The 20,156-nt window shown below is 32.8% G+C and overlaps 1 protein-coding gene across 9 annotated transcripts in view; it reads left to right on the top strand.

The window, feature by feature from the left end:
* Positions 1-20,156, top strand: part of RanBPM (Ran-binding protein M) — a 121,586-nt gene that overhangs the window by 84,300 nt on the left and 17,130 nt on the right. For 5 of the 9 annotated variants that reach the window (XM_088225883.1, XM_088225889.1, XM_088225888.1 and 2 more), the window contains exons 2-4: positions 11,619-11,783; positions 13,587-13,816; positions 19,520-19,704. In XM_088225883.1, the coding sequence (XP_088082009.1) occupies positions 11,619-11,783; positions 13,587-13,816; positions 19,520-19,704 (580 nt within the window). The remainder of the gene's footprint in view (positions 1-11,618; positions 11,784-13,586; positions 13,817-19,519; positions 19,705-20,156) is intronic. The other 4 variants (XM_088225890.1, XM_088225887.1, XM_088225886.1 and 1 more) reach the window with 1 other exon arrangement.

Genomic DNA, 20,156 nt, shown 5'->3' with positions numbered 1-20,156 from the left:
GCAGCATTTTATAGAACCACACCCTCCAGCAAGATGTGACTCACTGTGATCCTACTAACAGTTTGAACCTTACAATATATTATATTTTTGAAAATCTAGGCGCCAGTTTTCATCAAAACCCATTACTGCATTGCTTTCGTGCGCCTTGAGCTTAGGCCCTGACTATACTTTGTTTCTATTCACGTTTATTTATGCAGCTTGCAAGCATAACGTCATGCTAGATTCCGTCGCCGATCGCTCAAAGGGAATCGCGCACGAGTGACGCGTAAATGACGTCAACAAATTATAACTCTTAGTGCCCAGCCTACCTACTCAGACTGTCGAAATGAATCGAGAATTAGTTTGACTATTTATCTCGTTTCGTGGAAATAACTGCGTAGATATTTTTTAAAAATATATCTAACCATTTTGATTGCTTGAGACAAGTTGTAGAAGAAGTTGATAGAAGCGATTATGCGCAGCTTACTGTTATATTTGACTAACCATAATAATGTTTTATTGTAACTTTATTTACAGAAAAACAAATAAATAATTACCATTTATGTTAAATCATTTCCACCATTCGTATTTTTATCCCAATATTTATATTAATAAAGCCCGCCCAGTGCCTGCGGTGAGCCAAGAAACTAGCCGATTATTCCACCTTATTTTTTCATTCAAATAAGTGTACTATATTTTGAAAGTATTAACCCCAGTGCGGGTTTTTTCTCCTAGATTAAACTTGCAGATTACACCAATTATTTGAAGATTCTTGATTTGGAAAACTATATTTCAAACATTATTTCTTAAGGACTATTTTTCTTTGAGATGGTACTTTTGACATAAGACCATAATTACTTTCATGCGTCATATTGCGGGACATATAGCGCTCCGCGCGGCCGTTTTTACCACTATTAATTACTAGAACAATTCGGTTAGTTGACATTTTAATTGAATACCTAATATCGACTGAATTCATAGTTGTATTTTTTATTTATTTTTTAATGAATTAAATATTAAAGTAATGGATAATATATCTATATAATATAATATATCACGAAGTTACATCGTTTGAGTTGATTTCATGGATGAGAGTTGTTGTATCACAAATAACCATAGAAAAATATCAATTTATAGTATATATTATGTACCTCCTATGTAGGTACAAATATATGATATTTTTTTTATGGCTTACCTGTAAATAAAATCACCATTCGCCACTGGTAGGCAGATAGGATAGAACGCCATATCAATCTGTCTTTTGCATACTATCTCGCTTCCACATTCATACATCTTCTCATCCACGCACGCACCCCGATTATTCCTACTCTTGACATGTCCATCTTCAAGTATTTGATGGACTTGATAGTGCCATGTCTTTCTCGGTCTTCCTCGTTTTCTGCATCCATCAACATTCGCATCGCAGCTCCTTTTAGCCGCTCTTTCGCTGTCCATTCGCTCTACATGTGCAAACCGACGCAGCACCCCTTGAGGCTGTCGATAATGCATGTCTCAGCCTAACACAGTTCAGTGTGTTCTTAAATATTTTTATTTTTAAATAGTTTAAATTTTTTTTGTAAATGTCAATTCTGATATTTGTTTTATGTGTCCCGCAAATGCCTTTTTATTGATCCAGGATGAGTTTATTTAATTTTGGAGAAAATTCATTCTAATCGTATTAATGAATACGATTAAAACATTAAATAAATAACTGTAAAAACTGTATCCAATTTCGTTGATTTTTCTCTTGGTAGAGTAGATTTTTTTAAAAAGGTGGTCTTGATTATTTCGTTTGAAAGCGAGTAATTTATTGCTTTTTAACAATTCGTAGTCTTTGCGCAGGAAGATCACCAGTGGAGTTATTTCTCCGAAATTTGCTATCAGTACCCTACTTTTTTCTAAATATTACATTATTATTATTATAAATAACTTACATATTGCCATTTTGTAATATAATACCTCAAAGGCGCTTTAAAAAATGATTATATAGTGATAAATAAATTAAGTTGATGCTCTTCAATTTGTTATATAATTAAACCAATTTATTTTGTTATCACATACTACGGATTTATTCTAATGCTTTAGACAACAAGTGGGTTTTAAGTTTTTTTCCGAAACATCACTTCACTCTCACAGCCTCGCACCTCTGCTGGGAGAGCGTTCTATGCCATAGGGCCTGCGAACGCAAATGCGCGTTCACCGAACTTAGTCCGCTGTTTGCGTAGAGGTATAATAACCCTTTCTCTCGCCGTAGACGTAGCTGATCTAAGCGTAAGACGCCGGTCAGCTAGTTCACCTGGAATGCATAGTTCCCTTAGATATTCCAGAGCAGGGTTTTGCAGTGATTTATACATAAGCCAACAGAGCTTATATTCCATCCTCTGTGGAAAACGTAGCCAGTGTAATTTCTAAAGTTTAAATTTCTAGTCGGGTTGTGGTCCTGTGGCTAGTGTCTCGGACTCACGGACTAAAAGTCCATGATGCAAATCTCTCTCTACCACAACTCTATTCCATTTTCTAATAGTGAGTTATTTACAACTCTTTGAAAATGGCCCTCAAAATTAAATATTTGAGTAAATCGTAAGAACGCAAATATTTTTTTAAAAATAAAAATGATTTAAAAAAAGTAGTTGAGTAATATGGCTGAACTTAGAGATTTCAAAAATAAGTCTCGCTGCAGCATTTAATACAGAATGTAGACAAGTCATTTTGTTCATTGATAGACCTGCATAGATACCATTACAATAATCGACTCTAGACACTACAAATACAAACGCATTTATTAATTGACGGGCGACATCAACCCGCTTTATATGCGTATTTTTTTCTCAGTCATTTTAGTCATATGACAAATTTTCGCCGTTGAAAACTATCGATATGTCTTTATTGCTTTTTATGTCTTAATATTCTTTGTTCTTATCGAAGATAAGACATTATCAAAAATAAAGACATTGTTTCGCGAAGAACTGGGACACGGTTTCTAGAATTAATAAAACTGAACGATGTTGCAACATATTTCTTATAATATTTTATTGTATCAATTATCAAACAGCATTCCTTAATTCTTCCTCTTCGCGTGTCATGTCGGGTCCCCCTGACGCTGACGACCTCTCGGGAGAAAGCTTCCCTATCCTGAGCAGTGCGAAACAGCTCCCCCACAATTCTAATCCTGGGGATGTTCCGAAGCCAGGAAAGCTGTTTTCTTCCGACCCCTCTACGTCCCTCGATCTTCCCCATCTGAAGTATGAAGTATGGAGCTTAACGGTGGTGAATAGTAAGGTTGTTGTCTATTCGTATTGGCTCTACGTAATCCTTCATTGTTGGTTATCACATATGTCCAAGATATTCTTAACATACTTCGGTGGATCCACATTTCAAATGCTTCAAGGTGGTTTATATAATTAACTGCGAAAGTCCACGCCTCTGGCCAGGAGGCCCAATTACAGCGGTGAATTACATCACAGAACACCCAGGCTTGAGAAAAATCACATAAATATTTTTGTGTTCTCTCCGGGAATCGAACCCGGAACCTTCCGTGTGTGAGTCAAGCATCTTGACCACTACATTATATTATTTATATTATCGTCACAAACATAAAATTGAGAATAGTCCAGAAGGAGTGTATAATCATATTTGTATATATCGGACTGTGTTTAAAAAACCCCCTACTTTGCCCCACTTTCACCGCGGGCATGCGTGAAGTCGCCGCGTAATCTTGCCAGATCGCGAAAAATATAATCATAACACAAATGTAAGATAAGTATATTAAAAAAAAAAAAAATTGTTTATTTCTCTGAAATTTTATTGTATTAGCGGAAACATTGATTGACACAACATAATAGATAAGTAAAGGGTCATTTAATAAGAGTAATTGAATTTATGAACTTAGAACTTTAAAAAATAAAACAAATTTTATTTTACATAAAACGGATATTTTTTTGTCATGTTAAATCATATTTGATGTTTTAAAGATAGTGTCGGTCAAATGTCTACCACAATCTTCAAGATATTATATTTTCATTAGTTCTCTCATTAGATGAGGAAAGTAGCTTTAAAAAATTTAGCTACCCTGGCAACACTAACAAAATTTCCATTTTGTTTTCTTTGACAATCTGACAAATGGAAAAATAATTCAATTTTTAAGTAATGCATTCGCTACTTACACGTGAAATGTGATTCTATCCTATTACTTTAAGATCCCAGCAGTATTTCTACACTATAAAACGATACAACACGGCATAGTTGAATTCAAATCGGGAATTACGTACTGAGCGACGTCTACAAAGAAACTAATGGGTCAGAAACTAATGGGTCAAGACGTAAAACTACTCCTTTAAGAGTAGTTTATTCGTCTTCTGTTTGATGCGTGTATGCGGTTTCTGGAATATTCTTAATTCTATGGTCACAAAGAAGATTTTTCATTTTGTTAAATGCTCCGCTATCCTTAATAAAATTGTTAAAAAAACATCTAAGTGTTTATTCAACAATTAGTGTAATAGATTCAATTGAAATATACTTGCTTTTTTATTGCGATTAATAATCGAAATTAGTCGATGTACAAAAATTACTCCTACTACAAAGTCTAAATAATATGTTTGCCAAAATAAATTGTAATTCAAAAAAATATACCAGATTTACTTTGTTTACGCTTTCACCAGCCATGAATAACCTCTATGAGGAAATAATATGGAAGTTTAGGCATTTAATAGGCTTTTGACCTGCCACTTTACACACCGTGCATTCACTATTCTACCTGCATTTAAACATTTTCGTCAATTCTTCCATCTGTTGATTTTTGTGACGAGACATTGATGTGTGCGAGATTCTATCGCATTGTTTAACCTACCCCGCTACCAGAGAAATTTCTGAAGACACTTTTCAATTTTATACTATTTTTTACTTTTTGTTTTTATTTGATTTGAAATACACAGATATAGCTTAGTATTACGTTTTAAGCTCTATATGTGTGCGTGTGATAATTTTGGAAATAATAATTACTCCACGAGTGAGATCTTCGGTAGAGGTACCATGTGCGTCTGTTATTTGGCAATCTTCCAGGGCCCCGATTACAATGGAAAGCTAACATTTATCTTCAATTTTATCCACTAAGTAAAATTAAGTTTTCGTTATAAAAAGCAGAGTATGCATACTTTTTTTTCTTTTAAATGTGTTCAATTATAAACTACAGATGAAGATACTTTAAATGTTTATGCAAATAAACTCATTTTCGTACACAAATATCGATTTTTGTTTATAATTAATCGAAGATAACTCTGTTAACTTCCCTTTGTAATACTTAACATTTCATTTAAAGAAAATGGCAATATTTATTTTTCATAGTCCCAACATTTATTCCGTTGCACCTTATAGCGCGTGTGCATTATGTCATTTCAATTGGTTTGACGCATGCGCTGTAACTAGAGATGAAAACAATCGAATTAATTTACTAAGGGGGAAGGGGGGGGGCGCAAAATTCTAAATAAAAATCAAAATATTTAAAATTCGGAAATTTGTGGTGGGAAAGGGGTAGTGCTCATATCCTACACCAGAATGCTAAATATATTTTTTCAAGATTCATTCCTTTTCACGCATCCCTTCATTTATTTATTCATTACTTTCATTAGAATGAATCTTCTCTAGCTTTAATAACCTCGAATTTAAAATTTAACCACTAGATGGTGCTCTGTCGCTAATGTCGTAACTGTCAAACTTTACTCCGCGCTCGATGTCAAATTAAAATGTACTTATTTCTCTTTCGTAATTTAAAAAGTAAATGGCTGTGATAAAAAGTAGTCACCTCAAAAAGATTTAAAATTTAAATAAATCACAACTAATGCAAAAAGTGCGCGCTTCAGCGTGATTTTTGTGGGTAGATATGTGTACCGTGGGGTACGGGTTCCCTCGATAGCTATCGATGTACTTATATTTTTATTTGGATCATTTAAATAGCGCCATTTTTGTGAAAATCACTTTAAGGTCGCTGTACAATAAATCAATATCCCTGCACGTATTGCAGCTACAGAGCGCATGGACGGTTGGGATTCTAGTTCGTCGTCTTTAATTATGATATATTACAATTGTGATATACAGGAGCTAGATTACAGCACGTCTTGCAGCTACAGAGCGCATGGACAGTAAGAAATCTAGCCCCTATCTACATTTTTTTTTTAAATTTAACAGTGAAGCTTAGAGTTTGAGTGATATTTTAAATACTCAATAAAAACCAAATTTATAATAATAGAAGTAAGATAACAACAAGTCTTGCAGCTACTGAACGCATGGACGGTCGAAATTCTAGACCCTATTTACTAAATTTAGATATTTGATAGTTGATAACATTTACCTAATTAAGCTAGATTACTAATCATCTTGCAGCTACAAAGTGCATGGATGAGTGAAATTCTAGCAACTTGAAATTATCAATAAATTAACAGATAAAGCACCGTTTCAACACTATGGATAACAAAACAGATAAAAATATGCGAAGGGCAGGTTTCTTGGGTAGTCACAGTCGCACATGTGGCAAACACGGTTGTTCGCTAAATTCTTAGAAGATGGCCCATGTGTACGTAGTTGCCGAGGGGAGGATACTTACTGTTCCAATGACTTTGTATTTATTTTAGTCGGTATTATTTCGTTTTATTATGGATACGCAAAATTTCCGCTCAATTTTATTTATTTTTAACACTAGACAACCGTGTGTATGAGAGTGGTTTACTTAGCTCAAAACTTGTAGATACCAGGGTGGATTGTGTATTTTCGTAATCACTCGGGAGAACTTATCTTCAACTATACCGTCATAGTAAGTATATGGCTTCCGTATCTTCAGATTGTAATCGCCCTCCATGGATGCATTCACTTCAGTAGACAGTATATGCCTTTAGAGATTCGGGATACACGCGTTATTCCGGACCGGACACTTAGACCCGAAGTCTAGAATCATCCGTCAATAGAACAAAAACAAGCAAATAAACCATCACGCCGTACGCGTACAGGATAGAACGCATAACCGCTATATGCTTCTATCACTCTAAGCTTTACAGGGCGCCCCGATTACAATGAAAGGCCAACATCAATCGAGTATTTTCACAAATCTGGAATAACGTTGAAAATATACTGCTTATTTGACTCATCCGAGATTCAAATCCCACTCCCCCTACCACAACTTGATTTCCATTTTTCCAGCCCATGTTATTTATTACGACTTTTAGGAAATGGTTTGAAAATTTAAATATTTGAGTAAATAATAAGAACTCTAGAATTTCTCTTTTTTTTTTAATTTATTTTTTAATACTAATTTATTTGAAATCTTATGTACAAAATATGAATATTTTGGCGAACTTTTTACTAAAATAAATTTCTTCCAGCCAACCTAAAAACCAGACTGGTCATTTTTTACTTAATTTTTTTTTACAGTAGGGCCTCGGTAATCCGGACCCCGCTTATCGGGCGGTCGCGGTAATCCGGTCGAGTAAGGCGCGGGCTGGGGTGGAGGGAGACATTTCACCTCCGCCTAGCGCCGCGCTAAGCAGTCTGTTGTAAATCATCGAGACATAAAAAATATAACGTAAAATGAAAACATATCATTATAAACATAAAGCACGGTATTATACACTACATATTTACAGAAATTGTATTTATTTATTAAGGAAATCAGTATTTATATAAATACAAGGTACAAAAGAACAATTTTAAAAAGTAAGACCAATTACAGATTTCACATTAATTTATTATAAATGCAGGAGGAGAGGGAAAAAAATAATTATATTCTAAATATATATATATATATAAATTAAAAGAAAGGTACATAAAAGAGAGAAGACATTGTATAGCTCTAACTCTACTTTCCTCCCCTCTCTCTCTGCTTCCATGAACATTTATATTGCTTAGTAAAAATTCACAACCAACAATAGTTAATTAGATGCAGGTAGTAGATGTACATATGAATAAGTAAAAATTAAGAGTTGAAATTAAAAGTTAAAATAAATTAAGTTAAGTTAAAGTTAGTATTAATAAATATAACTATCGAGGAGATTTAATTCCAACAATTTTAGATTTGCTATTCGACTTTTTGTTTTTATCGGCAGTTTTTGAAATTGGGAATGGCCAATATTTTCCAAAGACTCTTAGCCCAACTTCATTGAGCGAAATTTAAATACATGAAGGGTAAATAAATACAATTTAAAAGGGTTTTTTTTATTTTTTTAAAATCTAGACGAGACACTAAAATATTTTAGAGTGTAGATTGAATTAAAGTCTTATTTCAGCTCTCCTGAATATTTTTGAGAATTACAGATGGTCCCTTCTTCCATGACACGACTCGCAGTTGGCGTCACGTCACTTTGACGTCATGCCCGCCAAGAGCGCTTCTAACAAGCATTGCGTACATGTATGGCGCGGTAGCGTAATAAGTGTCGTTTTTTCCCATGGAGGCGCGAAACGTCTCGTAGAAATTCAAAATATGCGTATTTTAAATCGCTATAATTTTTTTCGATTGCCGAAATAACTTGTTTGATTATTCGGTAATGAAAATAACAGGTTGTTCGATTAGAGGCATCGCTATTATTAGTTATAAAAAAATAATCTCTTGATAAAAAATATAAACATACATTTTATTACAGAGTAAAACATTATTTCGGCCAATTTTATACGTTCGGCCTGTCAATACTATACGGTGAAATTAGGGTGGATCCATATTTATTTTATAATTTTTATTTATTCAGTAGCTACTCCTGCAAAGGAGAATCCAGTAGAGGTTTGTCGGTGTTATGGCGTACCGATAAGTGCATTTATTACCATCAAATAAATAATTATAATACAATAAAAATAAATCCACCCTCATGCCGTGCGGATTTTTACGGACGTATGAAATGTTAATATTATTTTATCTGTAAATTAAATTTACTATCGATGTTTATTTTAGTTCAGCTGGGTTAAGGGCCTTGATACTGAAATACTTGGCCAATGTTGTTCAAATATGGCGTCACGAAAATATTCTTAACGTAGCATTAACATTTTTTAAATCGTCTGTGTTTTGTAAGAAAGAATAGCCAACAAGTCAAATTTAACTCAACCGAGATGAAGGAATTATTGGGAACGTGGAAATCTAATCTTTACCAAAAAATCGACAGATGTCACCCATGAAGAAAATTCAAATAAAGTGATAACACGCTTACCTTAACACGCGTACTTTAACAGCCTCCGAAAATTGTGGAAATCACAAACATTAAGCGGTACAGAGAATAAATATTTGTATCCAACCACTTACCCATTTTTTTTTATATCTACCGGTTTCGAGACTTTCAAGAAATTAACTACGCTAGCTTCAGAAAATTGATTACGTTAGCATGCGAATCCCACTGTACACCTTCACCACAGTAGTTGCACAAAAATATAAAACCAACTTGCTGATGGGACACATACTATTAAAAGCTGACACAAACGTGCACTGATTATAGCAAAAAAATGTTTAATCTTATGAAAAAAAAATGAGGGGGTATGAATTTACTAGTATAGGGTGACCATTTTTAAAATTCATATAAGGTGACAGACCCAATACCCGGCAGCTCAAGGAAAAATATTAAAATTAATATGAATTTCGTCCAACACATGAACAATACATTTCTGATGGCTGGGGAAATAAAAAAATATTACAAATCATCACATTAATATTTTATTTTTATTAAACAAAAAATATAGTCAAAACTACCAGTAGCTGGCATACCCAAATCCATCTTCCTTCAATAACTGGCACAAATAGGACCAATAACTGGCAGTCAGACTATTTTTATTATATAAACGAAGAAAAACATGAATTGTTTTTAAATCTGAATATTTTGCATTCTTACATGAATACTAACATAATAAAGTAAATAAATCAATACAAACAATAGTTTTTATCAGTAATGCCTTTGTAGAATTGAAAATAAGTTTTTTGTTTGTTGATAAAGTGAATAGTATAACTCAAAACTTCAAAGTCTTTAGTTATCTCTCTATGGAACTGAGCCATCGATGTAACAGTTCTTCAATGTCTGCTACGGGAACTTTAACTCACTAAATATGTAAGAATTGACGAGAACTTGGGTGTCTCCATAAGATGCACTTGAGTACAGCCGAACGTAATCCGACACATCCTGACCGCAGGTTTTGTCTGAGCCCACGTTTCGACCAATTTTAGGCTGAAACAGAAACCACGGCCGAAACTGGTCGAAACTGAAGCTTCGGTCGGTCGCTAATCAGTGTATAATTAATGTATTTATGTTATTGTCATGTTGTATAAAAATCCTCTTATTCCATATGTATATATTTTTTATTATCGCCCAATGGGCTTTTACATATACAGAGGTCATAACCAATTTACAAATGAAAAAATACAATTTAAAATGAAAAAAAATAATTTAAAAAACAAATGAAAATACTAGAAACTCAATTATTATTCATAAATTCAGAACTATGGGAAATTGGATACATAAAATGTTTTCTTACGCGCGGTAAAAATTAGAGCATTAAATTGTACTGCAAAGTTTCTTGAATGTGTGCGAATAAAATAAAAATAAATATTTAAAAAAAATACTAACTACTTTGAAAGACGTCACTAGGTCACATAAATCAACCAATGATAAGAGAGTTGTAGAAGTTTACCAAAAGTTTTGACCAAAAGAAGCAGAAGAGAACTTGAGATGTCACACGTGCAGTAATTTCACAAATACAAAACATTAAAAAATCATAGCGCTGATAAAACAATACATTTAAAAAAAGTTGATTCAGTTTGATAGTCTATTTACAAATATATATATTTTTCTAACCACTGAACTTCCTCTTTCTGTATACTTCCCAAGTACAGATGTATCCGAGCTTATTATGTATCGTCATAGCCTTGAATGCACCGAGTACCATTAACAATGCAATATTCATTTCCTTTACAATAATAGACTCACCGAACTACCTCCGTCCTGCCAGCACCGTGCGGAGGTTCATATTGTGTGCTAATTGATACATTATCTGATTGGTAGTTTAGATCAGACTGATTATAATATTATGTAAGGATCCTACAGACAGTTGCTTAATAAGTCAAACCAATAATGTAGAGATATTTACAGAAAAGTGTTCATGATATCGATACTTATGCCAGGCAGTATGTGGAAGGTGATACTTATTTATTTATTTGATGGTTCAATAAACCTTTTATAAAATTATAATAAAATAGTGAAAAAATAACATAATATTTTTTTAAAATAAAAATTTGAACAAGTATTATGTATTAGTAAACGTATTAATAGAAAATATATCTATCATCTCCAATAAATGTAAATATTTACATGTGTTTTAAAAAAAGTTAAATTAAACAAAATAACAGTTTTGAAAGAAGAAAAAAATAGGTTTAAAAGGATTTTTCTTTTCAGAAAAAGAGAGTTTTTATCATTTACCCAAATATTTTAATAACAATAATTTTAATTATGTAAATTTAATTGACTAAAAAGATAAACAGAAAGAAAATTGTAAGTTTTCAATTAAACTTTCTGAAATGATTAATTAACATTAGTAAGTTTTCTATTTGGGAAACCCATCCTTAAGTAACAATTAAAAATGTTTGGTTTTTGTTTCGGCCTTTTATAACATTTCTTTCTCGCTCTTTCCAGGTCATGGTAAAACACATAAAGATGCTGCGAGCGTGCGCGCGACACACCCGATACCCCCGGCCTGCGGGCTCTACTACTTCGAGGTGCGGATCGTGTCCAAGGGCCGCGATGGCTACATGGGCATCGGACTCAGCGCTCAGGGGGTCAACATGAACAGGCTGCCCGGTAAGACACTCACTTCCGATCTCATTCTGCCCGACGAGGCGCTTACGTGTGCGCGCAACACCACACTAACCGCTTTTATAATATTTTTACAGAAATAAACAAGAAGATAAATGGTGTAATTAATACACGGTAAAAGAAAATAGGATAGAAACAGAAATATTCAAAATGAACAAATAAAGCCATTTTCATAGCTCATGCATAAGTCACTTGAATGTTAATTTGTCATCTTGAGACCTGAGGCAAACCTGGCCACCGCAAAAACTTATTTTTTCTTTATAAATAAACCAAAAAAAATTTTTGTTTACAAAATTAATAAATAATTATTATATTTTGTCAGGTTTCTGGCTGAAGTTCGTAACTAAATTTTACTATATTTTAAGGACTATTAGTTAATTTATTTTTTTAATACAATGCTTGACATATAAATCAACATAATTATATAAAATCAGCTTTAAAACAAACAAAAAAAACTCAAATAAACCTAATTATCAATGACGTTCTTACTAGGTTACATCATTTTAAAAAAATGTGAAAGATTGCACAAATTGACCAATGTAAATCGATTGAATAAATAAAGAATTCATTCATGAAAAAAAGTATAAAATGTCTTAAACATACTATAATAGGCTGGTTTTTGTGTTTTCATATCAATTTTCGGAAACAGAGTTTCATGTTTACATGAAAAAACTGATAAAATCGATTTGATCCGTACATGGTTAGTGATCAGTACTTTCCCACCACTAGTCACATTAGTTTGGCAGCTGTCATTTTAATCAAGCTATATCTTAATGACTAAAGTTGTATTGCACTTTTAAAGTCAAAAGTTTATCCCAAATCAACAATTCAAATAAAACTGCATGTTTATAAAATATTATTTTTTGTATTTATAAAATATGAAATGCATATTTTTATTTACTTTTTAAACAATGATTTTTTTATGCCATTTATGAAGACATCTCATTTTTTGAAAATTTGTGGTGACCAACTTGTGCCGGAAACACAACGATTTTTCTATTAAATAAATAACTTAAAAGATTTATTATAAATGAAAAGTGATTTATAAGTCCTACTGAATTTCATATTTACAGATCATCGGTAGGTATAATTCATATATGGGTACAGCGTCCATAGATCGATGGCACACACACGCTCAAAATTATTTTTTCAGAAATCTATAGCATCGACTGCAGAAAGCTACTTTGCCTTCCCTGTCTTAATTCTTAATAACGAAATTGGATGATAAATCCTGTGCAATGTTCAGCGGTATATCAACTTCATCCCCACCGTAGAAACTTCTGGAAGGAAAGAACACAACCTATAAATGGACCACAGGGTGTTCAGCGTTCACCTATTCACATCATCCAGTTCGATTCAGTTCTTGCTGTCCCGTATTATATTCACCGTGTAATTAATACACACAACAGACATTGACAGGTCATAAGCCCTGTAAATGCCTGGACTTCCATATTCCCTTCTTTAAGGTATTTTCCATCCCTGTTGTAATTTGTTAATCTTTTTAATGTGTTTTATCAATTCTTCTTTACTTCCTTCCCTTCTTTTGTTTATAATTATTTAATGTAATTCAAAGAATTATTAATATCTTATATAACTGTTGTTTTTGTAAGAGCCTTCAGTATGTTTAATAGAAAAAATATTTGTGTACAGATAGAGATGCATGAATTAAGAATTGATGGTTTTTTTCTCTATTTCTTAAATATGATGTTTTCATTTTATTTTTAAAGCCGAAATAAAGTATTCCTCGGATCAGTTTACGAATATTAAAATCAGGCGCCTCGTTTCCAGGCTGGGACAAGCATTCGTACGGCTATCACGGCGACGACGGCAACTCCTTCTGCTCCTCGGGCACGGGGCAGACGTATGGCCCGACCTTCACCACGGGCGACGTGATCGGCTGCGGCGTGAACCTCATGGACAACACGTGCTTCTACACCAAGAACGGCCACCACCTCGGAGTCGCCTTCCGGGATTTGCCCGTAAGTGTCAAACGCAGTTCCAAACGTGACGCGCGCAAGGTAAGACGCTCGGCTCGCGAACAGAGACCAACCGTGCTTAAATCAAAGGGATGTGGTGTAAAGATTTAAAGTAACAGTTAAATAATATGGCGTTTAGACTCCTCCCCCAACCAATCAAATCATTGTATTCAGAAAAGATGTCATGTATACCACTTTTCCCAACTAATTGAACTATTTTTGGCAAGACTCTTTTTTGGCAAGTTCAACCTTAAGTGTTCCATTTTTTTTATTGTATGTATTGTTATCGTTTGCTAATAAAGGTTTTTATTTTTAAAAAAAAAATAATATTCAGAAAAGATGGTGTGTAAAATACTACCACAACAAATCAAATCATTATAATTGGGAAAAAGTTAATGTGTAGGACCCCTTATCAACAAATCAAATAATAAAAATAAAAAAAATTTCAACTGTTAGGGTGTTTTGGTAAAAAAATGTTTTAAAGTTATAAAAACAATAAATAAATTCATTGAACAACTTTTTCTTCTAATATAGCTAGTAGCTTTGGCAGCTTTATCCCTTAATTAAACATGAACAAAAGGCGATGTATGACGTAAAAGCAAACATTGTGTCTTCTGCTACTTGGTCCTGGTAGTGATATTTGCTTTAAAACTACATCCCTTTGATTTAAGCATCCTTGGCTAGAACACACATCGTGGCTTTTCAACGGGAATCTCATCATACATCATTCACAATCATGTCCACTGCTTCCAGTTACATTATGCTAACCATCTCCGTCGGCTTGTTATTAAGTTGAAATTGAAGATCTACAGGTGTTCACCGTGACAGTGTATGGTAATTTCATCAATCAGTTAATTCAAGAACCTAGAATTGAGGATAGCAGAATAACAAATCTCCATTAAATAAGTTACCGAAATATTTGCTAAAAACTAAAAACATTTTTTTTAAAGTATGTAGCGTTCAAAGAGTGATTTTTCAAAGTGGCCCTGGTAACAAAAGATCGTTGAGGGGAAAAGCAGTTGTGTTTGATCCGTTTTTATCAGATCAAGCTTTTTTTTTATATGGCATATCAAAGTTACTTTAGACCGAGTAATGGAATCAGATCAAATCAGATCAAATCAGATCAATCAGATCCAGCACTTTGGTAATTTGCAATAATTAAAATGCTTATATAATATAATGTCGGCCTCGTGGTGTAATGGTCAGCACGTTTGTCTACAGTGAAAGAGGTCTCGGGTTCGATTCCCGGCATGGTTGATATGAAATATTATTTAAAAGGGTGTTTTTACACCAGAATATTTCATAGTCCCTAGACTGGATACTGAAGCGTAAGACTGATCACCTTACCTTCATGTAACAAAAATGATCAAGATACTCTGCGATTGGTGTACTAATGCAATACCCTATCCACCATTAGGTTCGGAAAGGGAATGATGATGAAATAATATAGGTATTTTTTATGAAATTTTTAGAAAAAAATAGATATTTTAAAGCTTTATACTTTTAATGACAGTTAGTGAACAAATTTTCGTGATGTAGCTGTTGCCACGTTTGCCTACCATGCTTGAGGTCCTTGGTTCGATTCCTGGCAGGGTCAATGTGAAATGTTGGTTATAATGGTGATTTAACACTGCAATATTTCACTGCCCCTGGACTGGTACATGAAGCGAAGACGTAACAAAAATCGTCCAAATTTGCTGCCATTGGAGTACTAATGCAGTGCCCTATGCACCACTGGGTGCGGATTGGGATATTTCAGAAATAAACATATATATTTTTCGTACATTCACGTCCCGGCTTGCTAGAATTTAGATTTTTTTTTTGTGACTTTTTCAATGTTTATGCGATTACAAAAGTGATAATAGTGCAAATACATATATATGTATCTATATTTTTTAATTAGTTCTTTGAGATTTCTAACTTTTTTCTCATTTTAGGCAATTTTGCAAAAATGTCTCAGTAGGTAATGTTATTGGGACAGAATCGTTAATGGCAGCAAATTCTCATTTACCTAATTTATTAATAAACTGAAGTTGCGTTTGTCTTAAGAAAAACCCTTGTTAAGTCTAAATTAAAGTACATAATATATCTATCAACACAATGCGATGTTTGCTGAATACCCTAATATTTGTAGATTGGGCAACTTTCCAAAACTGAGTCGGGTTTGTCCGCAGTTTCGATTTCAGCTGACATTTAAGTTAGGAAATAAATTTTGCACACCTAGGCCAATACTTGACCCGTAAAAAATTGTTGGTTGCTGCAAAATTTGTAGTAAAAATTGCAAAGTATTTTCATACTGAATTAATTCTCTTTAATTTTTTCCTCTTTTTGTTTTACCTGTTATTCTAGTATTTATTACTTTAGTATTCAATAATCTCATTAGAAATAGACTGTATGAAGCAGTGATAGATTTGGCCAAATCTAGGCGTAATTGTATTACATAATATTATAAGTATTTACAAATTTTCTGCAGCTTAATAATAATTACATTATGTGATCAAATAATGATAAAAAAGAAAGAGTAATTAAAATATTTAACTCTACATTGTTATTGTTATTAAAATAAACAAAAATATGTTTTAATAGAGCGAGAGAACCTTACGTCAAAAAACTTCCGCAAGCAGAGGTGTGAAATAAATATTTTGAAAACTCAGCACTATTTTTTTAAGCCAATCAACAGGCTTGCGAAAACCCTAATGCATTGGCCTTAATGATATATAATACATTGAACTTAACCTAAACAATCATAGAAACTATTTCAAAGTACAATAGGTATGGTCATGGCATGATCTAGGCAAACATGTGCGCCATTTTTAAGCCAGGAGTGATTACACCGCTTGCTTCTTGAATGTTTGCCTTTTGTGATCTTTTGTGATGAAGTACTCAAAACTAAATTCTATATTTTATTTTCTTGCAATGATTATTTTCTAATTGTTTCTCTACTGTATCAAAATAGTTTTTAAGTGTTCTGCAGTGATCAGAAATTATCCACTTTTGTTTATTATAAAAATAAGATAGGCTTTATTCAAATGTATTTTTAAAACTGTTTTTGTAATATTTTAAATAAAATTAAATGCCTCGTTGACAGGACTTAAAATATTCTTGAATGAAAATGCAGTTACTTTTTATATTTTACTAATTTCAAGAATGACAGTATGTAATTTGGTTTATTTTTATTTGTTTCACCTCTGTGTTACATAGAGGTTGAAATCTAAGCACATTTTTTTTTGTAATCAAAGAAAACTTGAGAAACAGTTTGCCAATTTTGTTTATTTGTTCATTGGTCATTTAACACATTATGAAGACTCAATATATTGTTACATTTTTAATTATTATTGATCGATTATTCTATTATAAACAAATATATATTTATTAAAATTAACCAATAATGGTATATAACAATCCTTACGTAAACTCCAAAAACAGGGAGATGACATACAAAGCCACTCAAAGAATTAAATTAAATAAAGAATGGAAAATACTAAAAAAAATATAATTAGGAAACACAATGCATCTGAATCTAATATCTTGTAATATAGTAACTGAAATCCTTTTTAAATTTGTTGCAACTGAGAGGGAAAACGTTTTTGAGAAGGGAATATGGGAGTCTAGGCATTTACAGGCCTTACGACCTGTCATTGGCTGGTTTAAGTGGCCACTTTACGCACTGTGTAACATTCACCATTCTGCCTATGTTTGAACATCCACATTTCCTCAACTCTTCCATCCATGAAGTAAAAGAACTGAAACCTTTATCATGCGGGTGAGATTCATCCGGCTGAACCAATTCACCTACTAGGCAATGCCTGAAAACAATTTTTCAATTTTGTATACTTCTTCTATTACCTGATAGTTAATTCAACAATGTTTTGAGTATGTTCAAATGCTTGCAAATTTAAATATGAACAACTCTTTAGGGAGAAAATCCAGCCAGTCTGCAAGCATTTGGACATACTCAAAACACTGTTGAAATCATTTTTGTTTATATTGATTTTAATGTAAGTTATAACTAGTTGTTCAAGTTTTTTTTACTATCTAAATAAATACATTAAATTACGATAAAAAAACACTTATTTACATTTTTTTTTAAACTAGTAAAATCATCAAACAAAATACAATTTATGCGATAAATACTTTATGTTTTTCTGTTACTACTTAATGCCTCTTACTGAGCTAATCTCTTGCTTGTTTTCAATGTATAAATATAAATCAAAATCATTTGAATAGATCCTTAGCATGTGATGACAAAGTACATTGGTTTTCTTAAATTACAAATTGAAAAAAATTAAATTAAATTTATTTCTTTATAAAATCACTTTGTACAGCGCCCTTGAGGTATTATATTACGAAAATGGCGCTATATAAGTTATCCATAATAATAATAATAAAATATGAACTCTGGAAATATGTATGTTTCTTTCTTACACTAATGATTGCGTGCATCGCGATGTTCTATCTTTTATTTTTATTGTTGAGGGCATCGCAATGTCCGTTATTCTTAAGATGTAGCTAGTATAGGAATGACGTGTCTATTTATTGTACGTCGGTGAAAATTACTATTTAAATTTGAATTTCAATCAAACTACTTTCGAGAGACCAGTAGTTAAAAAAAATGGTTTATAAAACACAACCATCAGTTATTGTTATGAATGATTAGTTCATGCCACCGATGGAAATTTAAGAGATTGCTAATCAAACCACACTTCAAAAATTGAAAATTAAATAAATAAAACTTACGCACGCTGAAAAACAATACACCTACATATGACACCAGTTTAACACATGTTTTCTCAAACACAATATTTTCCCAACAAAAGTCACAATTGTGTTACAGATCCAAAGAATGTATTATTTTAATTAAACAACAAAAATTGTTCAATTTCCCTTCGAATATAAATATATTCTTTGGTTCTGTCAATGTTAGTACATGGTTTTAAGCTTAAGTCCGCAAAGTGAACCCAAAAGCAGCAGGAACGCAGTGTTATCGGTAAGATCAACCCTCGAAATTGTAAATATTTACACAGTAAAACTCCAGTTATCCGGATTGATGAGCGCCAGATTTTATTGCTTTTGAAATAATTCAGCGAATCGGAATCACATTAAAAACTTACGTAAAATGTGTCCTGCAACGTTAATCGCACAATTAAATATTTTTTTATTTCTTGATAACGATCTGGGTATTGGGCAATCTGAATAACTGGAATTCGGATAAACGGAGTTGTAATGTATTTTGATTATGGATGTCTATATAGTATTGGATATTTTTACATTACTGTTTTTAGCAGTCTAAATATCTTCTGCCTTTGTTTGATACTTTCGCTTCTATGACCATGTTTTTTTTACAGTTTTTCATTTACATAATTATAATATAAAAATTGCTTCATTGTCTTTCTGGGATACATTTTAATAATACATATTTGAGATTTCATTCATTTTTGCTTGCATATTATTTTCCAGTCGTAATTGTTAGTCTAAGGTTTATTTGGTTTGATAATTCAATTTTTACTTATTTTGAATTGGTGATTAATTTATCAACAAAGATATGTTTGTAAAAGGGATTCTTGAGGTCCTGAGTTCGATTCCTGGCAGTCGACGTGAAATATTTATTTTTAAGGTGTTTTAAACTGCAATATTTGAAAAAAAATATATTTGTTTATTTTTCCATACCCATATTATTTACATAGAAATATAATCATAATCTTATTGTTTTTTAATGCTACAATATGGGTGACCGTTCTGTTTCAGCCTAATTTGTATCCCACCGTGGGTCTCCAAACACCGGGGGAGGTGGTGGATGCCAACTTTGGTCAGCAGCCGTTCGTGTTCGACATAGAGGACATGATCAGGGAACTGCGGGCGCGAACACGCCTGACCATTAATGAGTTCCCACTGCCCGATGCTCAAGGGGAGTGGCAAGCTATTATGCAAAAGTAAGGGCATGTATAATAATTGCCGTTTGGTGACTTTTCCAGCCATAACTGCAAAAATCCGAATTTCGTGCTTTACATTTTACATGCATTCCCCCTCCCAACTCCCTGATGTACTGCCTTCCTTATGCGTAACGAGAATTTAGATTAGTGCTGTTCAACATGTTACACTGGGAGCAGCGCGATGTCATATGATGGCATCCTCTGGCAACAGTATTTTATGACAAAATGTATGAATTTTGCAAAAAACTCGAAATATTTTGAAACAGTTTTATAAACACTACCATGACGATTATAATGACATCTTTGAAAAGTATTTTATGTCGTATTTATAGCATTTTAGCTGGGGTATTCCTGGTACCCTCTTCAGGAACTCGCGGATTTTTTTCATGTTCAGGCTCAGAAAGGTTTACGAGTATAAAGTTTAATATTCAAATGCCTTGACTTTCATATTC

Source organism: Micrasema longulum, unplaced genomic scaffold, assembly GCF_059751315.1.
Source record: "Micrasema longulum isolate JH-2025_06_02 unplaced genomic scaffold, ASM5975131v1 h1tg000394l, whole genome shotgun sequence".
NCBI classification, from domain to species: Eukaryota; Metazoa; Arthropoda; class Insecta; order Trichoptera; family Brachycentridae; genus Micrasema; species Micrasema longulum.
The sequence above is the reverse complement of the archived record's forward strand: the minus strand, read 5'-3'. Positions and strand labels throughout refer to the sequence as shown.